Consider the following 13,291-nt stretch of genomic DNA (forward strand, 5'->3'; position numbering starts at 1 on the left):
CATGCACATCGTATTTTACAGGCAAGTCCAGGGACCCATAGATTCTTCCAGAGCCCAACCTTAAGAGCCCTCCCATAAGAAAAACGAGAGGAAGAACCGTCCGTGAGTGGCAGCTTCCACTCCCTGCTCTGGTATCAGCTTCCAGTTTTCAGAGACCACATGATCTCCATTTGGCTTGTTCATGCGCCTGGCGGACCTTCCCTCAGTGTAATTAACACTAGAAAGACTGAAACTTAGTATATACCTATATTGCCCAAAAGCAGTCAAAATGACAGCATTGTGAAAGAATAATATCGGAGCACTCTTCACTTATGTTCCTTAGCTTTTCCAATAACTCACTTCTATTCGACATTTCTTTCATGAATTTAGGGCGCAAAAGAAATAAAATAAACAACTTATTAGAACAAGTATCACTGCATAAAGATTCGAATAACAAGTACTAGTTTAGCTTATTGAGCAACTGCAACTTATCAAGTATCAGCAATTTATCATGTACTTGTATGTTATCATGTGACGGTAATCGAAAAAAAATGAAAACTGTTATTTCAATACAGAGCCGAACTGGTCATATAAGAAATTTACTCAATTCAATAATAAGAGTCATTTGATTATTTAAAATTTCCCAAGCAGTCAAAATGACTGCTTTTGGGCAATATAGGTATAACACATATATATATACCGGAAATGAAGGAGGGGGGAGGTAACTACAATTATTAATAAACGCATTTATATGTTGTTCAAAAAGTCACAAAATTCTAAGACACTGTGTCCTTATATACATAATTGTTTTTCTAATTGAAATTAAAAAGCAGTCAAAATGACTTCCTTGGGCAATCTAGTGTTAAATGAAACAACAGTTCTGGGAGGGTTCCTTCTCTCAGCTCCCTAATCAGGAAGAATGAGCTACTAATTACCCGGTAGAAGGAACACAGTTCTATGCCTATACCAGCGATTTTCAACCTTTTTCATCTCATGGCACACATAAACTAATTACTAACCTTCTGTGGCACACCAAAAAATATATTTGCTGCCTATCTAACAGAACAATATGTACAGTTTTGATTCATTCACGCCAAGCAGCTATTGTTGTGTTGGCTGTTGTCACTTTTTTACTTGATAATCTAAGGCAGTGGTTCTCAACCTTCCTAATGCCGCAACCCTTTAATACAGTTCCTCATGTTGTGGTGACCCCCAATTTCATTGTTACAAATTGAACATAATTAAAGCATAGTGATTAATCACAAAACAATATGTAATTATATATGTGTTTTCCGATGGTCTTAGGCGACCCCTGTGAAAGGGTCATTCGACCCCCAAAGGAGGCGCGACCCACAGGTTGAGAACCGCTGATCTAAGGGAAGCGAGGCCACTGCCCCTGGCTAAACAGTGAGGTGCTGCATGTTTTAAAAACCCTGCGGCACCCCTGTTGAAAGTCGCTGGTCTATTCGAATAAGGCGCTGACTGGTATTCAGAGACTGGGTCACATTTGTTCTTACAAGCTCCCACTGAGAGAAGGCACTTGGTGCCTGTGTCGGGACTTCTCACACTGGCTCCTCACCAAGAAGTCACCCCAGTGACCCAGGATAAGGATGCAGAGGAGGCTCAGAGAGTCTGCGTGGGGATTGTCCGCAGCAGCGCAGATGGCAGCGTGCGCTGGAGCCTAAACCCTCTGACTGCTAGGTCGGAGCCCTGCACGGCCTGCGGAGGGCTTTACAAACGCCTTAGACTCCGAATGTACTTGCAGAAGCACATTATAGCAGGGCCCCACGCCAGCTCTGAGAATCGTTAACCTCAGGGCCACCTGCGCTGGTGACAATGTGGCCTTCAGGAAGGGAACAAGAGATGAGAGCAGTACAGTACCGGGGCCACTTGCACCACTTGAAGCTGTATGTGCTGAGGCTGCTGGAGACCGGATGCGGACTGTGACACGGGGATGTAATGAATTCGCTGGTAGTCCCCTTGCGGCGTCCGGTAATCGGTCGTTAGGGTCTGGGACAGCTCTGTCATGGCCTGGGTTAGCAGGTCTGTTGTCTAGAAAATTCACACAAAACGCATTAGTTGATGGCAGTACTGCTTGTAGCTACTTCAGTGCACTTAGACCCTACAAAAGGCTCATTGGTATCACTGGTGGATCGTGGAACCTACAAGTTAGTCCTGAGCTCAGATAGAAGAAATTCCTAAGCAGAGAGGATGTGGGAAGGTTACCTACATATCTGTATCCATCTGTCTACGCCAGGCCCAGTGGGGTTACCCTCAAGGTTCGGACAACCTGGCGGCCAAGGAGCAGCACTGACTACCCTTCACCGAGGAGACCCGATCAGAAGCAGAGTGGCTACATTTGCAGCCAATTCAAGACTCTGGCCCTGAAGGAGAGATGCTCTCGCCGGTCACACACTTACCACCACGGTCTCGCCGGTGGCACTGTCGGTGGTTAACACGGCCGGAGCAGTGCTGATCACAGCGGTGGTCAGCGGCGTGTGCAAGGTGTTAGGGAGCTGGGCGTACTCTGGATGCTTCTTGCGAATGTGCTGGACCATCTTGGTCTGGAAAATTATGGCGAAAACCAAGAATGAGTTACTGCTGGAATTAGTTATTCTCAGTCTTTCTCAAAAGCAAACCTACAAAGGCTCCTAAAGTCTCTGATGTTATCCATTTAAAAAAAAAAAAAGAGCAATGCTGGCTGTGCCCTCCCTAAGGCGGCACATGCTACGAAAGAGAAAAGAAGAGGCTGAAAGAAATTAAAGAATCACATGACCCCCGCCATCAGGCAAGGTAAGAACACCTCACGGCGCCCCCTGGTCCCACCAGCACCTGCCGCAGTCGGTCACAGCCCCCCTTTTCAGGAGCCACCACGCGAGCTCCCAGGCAGTACTCGAATGCCCAAGCCCACAAACTCTGGGCTGGACTCACACAGGAGGCCTCAGCTGCAGGCCAAGGAAAAGGAGCCCAGGCGAGTGCTCAGGCCACCAGAGGGTGCTAATCCTGGGGCAGGCCCACCCTCTTCTCCCCTGTTCCATCTATGGTTCCCAGCTCTCAGAAAGCAGCTCCTTATAACCGTCAGCCCCCATCAAGTCAGAAGAAGCCAGCAGAGCGCCTGGGAGAAGCCACCTTCTCTCCAGAGACCCTTTACACAGTGGCCCAATTCGGACTCCGCCAGGAGCTCCCCTACCTTGCTGCTGTACTGTTTGGAGCAGTGGGGGCAGCAGACAGGAGGAGTGGCTATGGTGCCGGTGAGCTGGGTGTGGGTGCTCAGCATGGGGTCTGGTTCTCCAGGGCCGGCAGGACGGAGCTTCCGAATGCTTGGTGGGAGCTCGGCCCCAGGATGGTTCTTCAGGATGTGGGCCTTCCGCTTGCTGGCACTTTTGTAGACCTGCAAGTTCAGATGCTCTGCCGTGAAAGCCGTACCCAGTTCCCCTTTCCTGCTTAAAGCCAACCCTCTAACAATTTCCGTACAAGGAAAAGAGAAAAAGTAGTAGTGTAGCCCAAAATAAAATAGATATCATGCACCCAAAATAAACAGATAAAATGGAAGATAATATATAACATAGATTAGAGTAAAACAAGGACATCATCTACCCCGGCCAGTGTGGCTCAGTGGTTGAGTGTTGACCTATGAACTGGGAGGTCACCGTTCAATTCCTGGTCAGGGCACATGCCTGGTTACAGGCTTGATTCTCTCTCATCAGTGATGCTTCTATCCCTCTCTCCATCCTCCTTGGATTTATAGATCTGCGCTAGTAATAGCGAAACCAGCCTTTCTCCTACAGTCGAAGAGGTGGCTACACAGAGAAAGAGAACTGCCCCTAAGACCAGTCCTCCTTAGCCTTTCTGTGAAAGCTCTCACATGATGTATGGACTAGACTGCCAGATGCCAAAGAATCCTCCACAATGAAAAGCCTAATAGCAACCAGCACCTCTAGTGAATGTCCATTGTATAAGGAAACAGTATTACAGTGAAGCAATAAACACATATTCTCCTTCGGTCTTTTTTGTAACTGTACAGAAATAAAGAATAAAACAGCACAGAGTACTCCACCGCAAAACTTTTGCACGTGCTACTCCATCTTCTAGAAGTCCAAAATCTACCATATGTCTTACAAACCCGCTGATAAACACTCTCATTTTAGAGCTAAGACATTTTAAATGAATCCATATACTAAGCTCTTGGTAATAAGACTCTTCTTTTGCAGCAAAAATCACAGAGAAGGGAAAACGAATACAACAGAGCCAGCTCACTTTGAAGAAAAACAATTTGGCTTAAGCTGAGGCTACACTTGCAGTCCTTGTTTGGTGGAAAAACACTGAGAGCCGGGGAACCATCTGTCGAGAGCGCTGCAAGGTGCTGGCCCACGTTCCCACCCGCAGACCAGCTGGCCCTGCGCAGGCTCCCACGGGGCGCCGCGGCGGGCGGTTCCGTTACCTTGTCACAGTACTGACAGAAGTAGTCGCGGTTGGGCTTAATGATGGGCAGGGTTAACTCCGGCACCTCCTCTATCTTCATGTCCGGGTGCCTCTTCGATAAGTGATTGACCTGAACGGGAGAAAGGAAATGAGAAAAAGAGAGCCCACGGCGAGCAGAAGCAGGCAAAGGTCTCCGAGCGGCGGCGAGAAGCTGACATTCTCTGCAGCAGCGCCCCGAAACAACAGGCGTTTGGCCAGAACCAGGCCCATCTGACACCAGAGCATTAGCAGTCCCTGTTAACAGGAACTCAGCAGATTACGGAAGGGAACTGGGCCACTGTGGATCCCATGAATAGTCTTTGATGAAAGAACTGCTGGAAAAGGGAAATTACAGTAGCAGGAACTTCTCTGGTGAATTCTCCTGATGCAAACCTGTCTTTCATTACTTAGTGCCCTTCCCTAAGGGAGGACATTGACTGAGATAAAAATTAAGGTTCTGAATTTTATTTTTAAAAAAATATTTTTATTATTTTCAGCGAGGAAGGGAGAGGGAGAGAGAGATAGAAACATCAATGATGAGAGAGAATCACTGATTGGCTGCCTCCTACACACTCCCTACTGGGGACTGAGCCCACAACCCAAGCACGTGCCCTTGACTGGAACTGAACCTGGGACCCTTCAGTCCACAGGCCGAGGCTCTATCCACTGAGCCAAACCAGCTAAGGCAAGGTTCTGAATTTTAAATGATGCTCTCTGACTTTAGCTCCTGGCAGAAATACAAAGTCCTCACTTAATGTCGTAGCTGTCAATAGGTTCTGCAACTTTAAACAAAACAACAAGAAGGAAACCAATTTTACTCCAGGCTAATTGACACAAACAGGGATTAGGTCCCTCTGGCATCTCATTGAGATTGTAACAGAAGGCCGTATTGGGGCCTGCTGTGCGCTGGCTGTCCTGGTGTCCCAGCTAACCTGGTCCCACGCCTGCCTTGATGAAAGTTTCTTCTGTTGCTGTGTCATAGCTGGAAAGAGGCATTAAAGGAACCGTCGGCAAGAAGGCAAAGAGCCCAGAGGAAGTACACTCAGGAACACAAATGAGAAGAGGGAAATAAAACGTGGTAAGACCAGAGACTGAGACGGGTAAAGCAAAACAAAACTAGCAATGACAAGTGATAGATAGCCCTGGCCGGTGGCTCCATGGTTAGAGCGCCGGCCCATGCCCCAAAGGGTCATGGGTTCGATTCCTGGGTAAGAGTACGTACCTGGGTTGCAGGTTCTCCCCCGCCCCGCTGGGGGCACATACAGGAGGCAACCAATTAATGAGTCTCTCTCACATTGATGTTTCTCTCTCTCCCCCACCCCCCCCCTTCCTTCCACTGTTTCTAAAAAAAAGTCAATGGAAAAAAACATCCTCAGGTGAGGATTAACAAAACAAACAAATAAACAAAACAAAAAAGAAACGTGCTAGCTGTACACCTCTTCTAACGAACTATGGCAAAGGAGGGCGACGGGAGACTGGCAAGGAGAGAACTCCAAATTGGGAATTGTTCGCCTGTTTTTCCCCCAGCCACTGCCAGAACCTATGGACAAGTCTGTAGAGAATACAGGTAGATACAAGAGCCATCACCATAAAACAGAAATGGGAGGGGAAAGGTGGCAGGCGGAGTGCGCGGCCACTCGGCACTGACCAGCATGCCCCGTCTCCGGAAGCCCATCATACACAGGCGGCACTTGAACGTGAAGCTGTCGTAGTCGGTGGACGTGATGCGAGGCTTGAAGGTCTTGGAGCGGCTGATGCGGTCAGCTTTCTTGGCCTCCCTCTCGGGATTATGCATCCTCTGCATATGTTCCCGCAGTTTGTCTTTCCGCTATTGAGAGAAAATCGTTGAAAAGGCGGCGGGGTGAGAAGTGGGGCTAGAAAGTTTTTAATTGAAGGGATATTTTTAAAATATCAACACAAGTTAGCAGTGACCACAACCTACTGAGATGCACCCGAGTTGCCAGAGCTGGAACATACAAGGACATGGCAAAGTGGCTCGGAGTGACTCAGTCCACTAGCAAGTAAGTGCACCTCACCGAGCCTCGGTGGAAAATGACCCTTCAATTTGAAAGATACTGATTTTTGCCCGGCCGATGTGGCTCAGTGGGTGAGCGTTGACCCCGTGAACCAGGAGGCCACAGTTCAATTCCTGGCCAGGGCACATGCCCAGGTTGCGGGCTCAATCCCTAGTAGGGGGCATGCAGGAGGCAGCCAATCAATGGTACTCTCTCATCATTGATGTTTCTATCTCCCTCTCCCTTCCTCTCTCTCTAAAAATCAATAAAACTGTTTGTTTTTTTTAAAGAAAGATACTGATTTTTTAGAAACAAAACAAAAAGACTGCATTTTTTTTGCAGAAGAGATTGAAGGGTACATGGAATAAGTTTGGTAGTAGGAAGTACAAGACAGATTGATAATGAACAATAGCTAATACGGAATTTACAAAGCAGTATGTAAACTCAATCCTCATGTTTTAATAAATATAATGACATTCCTCTAAATCCCAAATAAATGTAGTTCAAGCAAACAATTACACTGCCTGCTATGGACAGAGCTTATGGTCTAGGTCTAGTCAGAGGAGCACATGTTGGTGTGAGTCCCTAGAAAAACAATGAGGCAGAGCCCATCCTGAACAAAAACAAATGCAAAAACAAAACACTCCAGCTCCCTTGCCCCGTGAGGCGCTGCTCTTGGACACAGTTTATGATTACACAGTTTCTTGCGAAGGTTCAGGACCTCCCAGCAGACTAGGTCCTCTCCTTTTGGGTACAGACTGGGAGGTGGGGATGAAGCAGCAGCCGCGATGCTCTCCGGTCAGATGCGGTGGTACCAGAGCATCCCTGCTGTCTCCCATGAGCCGCCAGTTCTCAACTGCCAGCCCTGCTGGCCAGTCCATGTCCACCCCATGGGCAGCCACTCCGTCGTCCACGGGCAGCACCAGCTCTCCCTCACAGCCCACCGTGAGCTGGAAGGGCCTGGGTTCCCAGACTCCCCGGTTCCCATTTGTGCACCCAGACCAGGGTTTCACACAGGGCAGCAGTGACCTTTCTCTGGTCCTCCAACTTCTCCTGTCAGACCTTTACTTCTCCATCTCCTCCTATAATAAAACCCCTCATTCCATAGTACTCTTAGTGGTTTGGCTTCTCTGACTGAAGCCTGTCTAATATGTTGGGTGAAAGTAAAATATTAGCAGAAAAGTGTGTGTGTGTGTGTGTGTGTGTGTGTGTGTGTTTTATGCCTAGGTGCTAAAATGGTATCTGGCACAAAATAGATTACCAAAAAATGTTAAGTGGATTGGATAGATGGCCAACCAGTTAGCATCACAAAACAGGAATCCTTTTAGATAAATGGCCATTTTCCCAATTCAGAAACAGAAAAACCTAGACCCCTTTATACTTTCCCATTGGAGTCCTTTAGAGAGTTCTAAATTACGCTACTATATATGAAAGGCCATTGAGATTACAACCTGTAACACACACACCATAAAACTTAAGCTTTGAAAGGTGTTTCCACGTTCTATACAAACACATCCTTGTAAAATTATCTTTCCCCTCCTGATACTTTTCCAGTTTCCATGACGGAGCCACCTACAGTCAGAGCCAGGAGGGTGTCCCTCCACAAATCTTTGTAGAATCATCTGATTTCCCAATGAAGCATTGTTTTTAACCATTTTTACATGTATTTGTTTAACTCAGATCTCTGGGCCTCCCATGGGTTTTTCCTGTGCTTCTAAATTCCAGGCAGGTTACTGAATTTATCTTTCAATTTAATCCTTGACGTCATTAACACTCCCCAGAGTGGCCTAAGCCCTCTCCGCACCCTACAGATGTCCCACCTCCATCAGATGACGGTCCTACTGCTGCAGAACTCAATCACCAGCCTCCTTGCTTAGTAAGTGCTCAATAAAAATCTCTTGATTTGGTAAGTAAATGGACTGTTCTCTTAGGAATGCCTCATAGCCATTTAGTTCTAGTTATCATACATCTGGATTATTTTAGGAGATGCATTATTACTCTGTTTGTTCAGGGATCTGAATGAATAATTTTGGGAAATGAAGGTGAGCTTGTTTCCTTAATGTTATCAGAATAACTAACTCAAACATGAGGCACGAAATGCGTCTCCAGACCAGTTCTTTGAAAGTGGGTGATGAGCTGATGAAACAAACACGCACTGATCCTTGGCTCGACATGACTCAGGCTGCTCCTGCTTACACACCTTAAACTGCTTCCCACACGTAGAACACAGGAAATCCTTGCGGTCCGAGTGTCGGAGCATGTGGAGGCGCAGCTTGTCGGGGCGGCAGAAGGCCTTGTCGCACTCCGTGCACTGGTAGATCTTTTCTGAGTGGAAGCTCCTCACATGTTTTTTCACCTGCCAGAGAAGACGGAAAAAGTCAGGGGACTGGGGCATCAAAGGAAATGACAAGGCAGCTTATCAACTCTAGAGGGCGCCAGAGGCGTTGCCAAGCGCTTTCAGAAACTGAGCAAGGTAATCCCATTAGCTGTGACTGGTAATTGGCCTCAGTAACACACACTTTCCTTACGACAAAGTGACAAAACAAGTAGCCAGAAGCCTTACAAATCTTAACCTCCCATAAGAAGAGGCAGAAGGAAGATGCCTGTAGTCAAGGCCCTGATTACATGCAACCACCATTTTTTTTCTTTTTCTTTCTTTTTAAGATTAAAAACAGAGTTCCCGCCTAGCCAGTTTGGCTCAGTGGATAGGGTGTCGGCCTGAGGACTGAAAGGTCCCGAGTTCGATTTCCATCAAGGGCACATGCCCAGGTTGCAGGCTCGATCCCCATAGGGGGTGTGCAAGAGGCAACTGATCAATAATTCTCTCTCATCATTGATGTTTCAATCTCTCGCTCTCTCTCATCTCTGAAAATCAATAAAAATATATTTTTAAAAAATAAAGTAGATTGAAGAAATGTCCTCAACTGTAAAGTTGTTACAAAGAAGGGAAGAAAATGCAGGTGGCAGGTGACGGCAGTCTCAATTTTCCAAAAATCCGTGTCTCTCACCGAAAGAAGGGAGCAGAGGGGAATCTCAGTGGCAGACACTCACCTGGATAAAATCTGGGAACCGCTTCTTACAGGTCGGGCAGGTGAAGTAGCCGTCATTGATATGAATGGCCACGTGGTCTTTCAGCAAATCAAGGCGGTCAAAGGATTCCGGGCAAAAAATGCAAGAGTACGTCTTCTGGTCCGAATGGAGCTTCATGTGGCTCTCCAAGGAGGCGCTGCTGATGAAGCCCTTGTTACAGAGGTCACAGGTCAGCGGGCAGTTCCCCTCCCGCCCGTGGAAGCGCAAGTGCTGGTCCAGTTTGTCCTTTTCACGGAAGGCCTTGCCACACTGCAAACATTTAAAAGGCCGGAAGGACTTGCGAATGAACAGATGCTGGAGAGCTGCGTTCTGAAAGACACACACAGACATGATCATTTAGGGAGGAAAGTAATGTGTGATCGCACGTTTATAGAGAAAGCGGATGATCTCTGTGATCACAGATTTCCCGTAGAAATGAAACTCTAGGACACACTGGAAAAAAAAGATTTTTCTGGCGAGACATTAAAAATGAAGACTTCGCAAAGAAGTTCATCTTGAAAAGACGAACGTTTCCTGTGTTTTGTTTTATGTCTATGTGTGTGTTTTCTTATGAGAGGATTTAAGCAACATTCAAAAACGTATTCCCAATAGAGGGCTTGCTCAGTAAGACAAATCCTAAAGTGACATGGAATAAAAATTGCAGACTTGGAAGAAATGACTTGGGATTAAGTCACACATGCATGAATGAGGCTGGAGCAAGTCAGTCAAATGTTACTTGTTCAAGTCCTTGAGGAAAAGAATTCAAAGCTTGGCCCGGCCAGCGTGACTCAGTGGTTGCGTGTCGATCTATGAACCAGGAGGTCACAGTTTGATTCCCTGTCAGGGCACATGCCTGGGTTGCAGGCTCGATCCCCAGTAGGGGGCATGCAGGAGGCAGCCAATCAATGATTCTCTATCATCACTGATGTTTCTGTCTCTCTCTTCCTCTCCCTTCCTCTCTGAAATCAACAAAAATATGTTTTTAAAAAAGAAATAAAGAACTCAAAGCTTGATTAAAATGTTTAGCAAAAAAAAAAAATACGGTAATAAAAAGAACTGAAGGGTAGCACTTGCCAAGGGCTGGGTGAAGGAGGCAATGGATCCGGGGTTTCTTTTGAGGGTGATGAAATGTTCCAGAATTAGACAGTGCTGATGACTGCACAACTGTGGGAATATTCTAAAAACCACCATAAAAGGGGGATTTTTATGGTATGTGAATTATGTCTCAATTTAAGAAAAAGAACTGAGACAGAAACAAAGGATACAGATTTATGTGAACATGTTTATATATCATGAGATAAGATACATGAGCACACATGATAAATAGAGACTGTACATTTAATCACTTCTACGCAGAAAATGCAGAGGACAAGCCTCAATGCAGCTAGTTAGTTCCACTGGTTAGCATACCATGCTAACCAAGTTAAGCTTGTTGCTTTATTCCCTGTGTAGACCAGTCAGTTTTGCCCCCACCCCCTTTTCAGTCACAGATTGCATTTCTAATGTTGATTAGCCACCTAGGAAATGCATGCAGTTGTTATGGGGGGTCCAAGTGAGAGAATACGGATAGTCAGTGCAAATTCATCACCACTACTGGAAAAGCAACTCATCTCTCCTGAGAGCAGATTAAGTCATCTTTCACACGGATAGTACAGAACCAACACCTTAGCTAAACTATAATGAAGTTGCATTCATTAGCTCCTCAACAACCCGGGGAAAGGTCTGCATAGCTATGAGAAGGGGCGGGAGGGAGGGGAATCTCTCAAAAAGAAAAAAAAAATATATATATATATATATACATATATATATATATATATATATGGATAGGTATGCTTAGGTAAGTAGAAGGGAATACTAATGGAAGAATTAGGGGAGCTTTTAATGCATTATTTGTAAAATAAAAAGTGCAATGAACAATGCTTAAACCCTTCATTTCAAATTACTTACACACAGCAACTTTTAAACTAAATTTGCTATAAAATAATCATTTCTGGAAAAAGCAGAATACTTGTTTTTGATTTAGTGAGAATTCTGGACCTAGTTACTTTGCAATATAAAACTTCCTCCTCAGGGCTTCTCCAGCAGGGCTGAGAGTGCACGTTACACTCATGTCTTGAGCAGGTGGTTAGGAATTCTCCTATCTTCCAAGGTGACTGGGGCTGCTCCAGGCTTGCAGCAGATCTTATTCACCTTTGCATCGAGAGCCCTTTAAAAATACCTATTTCATAGGAAGTGTTCAATAGAAGTTCAAGAATTAATGAAATGTATTTCTTATGAAAATCAAAAAGAATTATTTCAAACTTTCCATAGCATCTGCAGAGATCTTTAAGAGTACACCTTTTTCAAATCAGCCAAAATGCCAAAACCGGTTTGGCTCGGTGGATGGAGCATCGGCCTGCGGACTGGAGGGTCCCAGGTTCGATTCCGGTCAAGGGCATGTACCTGGGTTGCGGGCATATCCCCAGTGGGAGATGTGCAGGAGGCAGCTGATCGATGTTTCTCTCTCATCGATGTTTCTGACTCTCTATCTCTCTCCCTTCCTCTCTGTAAAAAATCAATAAAATATATTTAAAAAAAAAAAATCAGCCAAAACTCGCTTTCGCTTCATTCTACTGCCTAGCAGTTGCCCAACCTTTTAAATCTACAGATCCTTATTTTACATCAAAGCTCTCAGTATTTTAGCTCCTGTCAAAACTTTATGGAAACATGGCAAATAAGCAAATGCTGTCCTGAGGTTCAGAGAGTCCAGATTTAGAGCGCTTTCGGCAGGTAAGAATCGCTCCCTTCACCCAAGTCACCGAAGTTCCCAAGGGCAGACACAGTGTACACCACCTGACCTTGGCCTCGCTGGAGAGTCCATTTCTCCTTGGATGTCACCTCTAGGACTCAGTGTTGTTTGATACATTACGCTCACAGGGCTCCTGTCACTTCTGATTATGGATGAGCATCCTCAGACACTAGATCTAACTGAGCAGCCACCTGGCTCCACTTTCTTGGTTCTTGGGACAACCTTGCTTTTATCGTCTTGTTCATTCCCACGGAGCCCTGAGCACAGTCTCGGTCCCCAAGAACCAGAATGCCTTTCTCTGATCTGATGATCCTAATCAAATCCTCACATTGCCCGGCAGGAGTGCTGAGACCATTCCGACCACGGATGCAGGCATTTCACTCCGGGATCTCCTGTAGCTCGGAGCTACAGTTGGCACACATTTCCAGGAGAAATCATGGAAAATGGTGACGGCAGCACAGATGCATCCATTATGGACCTTGTAATGCTCATTGGCATTAATGAGATACAGCCAGTCAACCACACCACCCTACACGGTGCAGAAGCTAACAGAAGGGAGCCCAAATGGTACAGTTGCTAAAATCTGTGATGAGAGATTCAACTTACAAAGGCAGTGAATTCTGAGACCACAGATTCTTTGCAGACAAAGACCATAACATGTTTCTAACGTTTGATATTAATAGCTAAAGAAACCTAAACTCTTGATTAATTTCCACATTATTTTGATCCTGCATTCAAAGCCTTGGGTGGGCTAGCCCTGCCCGACATACCTCAATCACTGCTGTCCTTCACCTGGCACCCACCCTAGGGTCAGGCTAGTGTGCGCACTGTCCCATAACCACACCACGCACATCTTTCTCGGCCTGCACCCCATGGCTGCCCTCCTTTGAAATGGTCGACCTTCTGGTCTCTCTATGAAGGACTAGTTTTAAGTCTCACTACATCTATGAATTCATCTATTCCCTGATGCCGTCATCTT

The 13,291-nt window shown here is 46.0% G+C and overlaps 1 protein-coding gene across 2 annotated transcripts in view; it reads right to left on the reverse strand.

Moving 5' to 3' along the window:
* Positions 1-13,291, reverse strand: part of PRDM10 (PR/SET domain 10) — a 79,110-nt gene that overhangs the window by 12,428 nt on the left and 53,391 nt on the right. For both annotated transcript variants that reach the window (XM_059676931.1, XM_059676930.1), the window contains 7 exons: positions 9,507-9,854; positions 8,656-8,811; positions 6,089-6,268; positions 4,421-4,531; positions 3,170-3,370; positions 2,400-2,543; positions 1,861-2,031 (listed from right to left, as the gene is read on the reverse strand). In XM_059676931.1, the coding sequence (XP_059532914.1) occupies positions 1,861-2,031; positions 2,400-2,543; positions 3,170-3,370; positions 4,421-4,531; positions 6,089-6,268; positions 8,656-8,811; positions 9,507-9,854 (1,311 nt within the window). The remainder of the gene's footprint in view (positions 1-1,860; positions 2,032-2,399; positions 2,544-3,169; positions 3,371-4,420; positions 4,532-6,088; positions 6,269-8,655; positions 8,812-9,506; positions 9,855-13,291) is intronic.

The sequence above is a fragment of the Myotis daubentonii genome, chromosome 19 (genome assembly GCF_963259705.1).
Source record: "Myotis daubentonii chromosome 19, mMyoDau2.1, whole genome shotgun sequence".
Taxonomy (NCBI): domain Eukaryota; kingdom Metazoa; phylum Chordata; class Mammalia; order Chiroptera; family Vespertilionidae; genus Myotis; species Myotis daubentonii.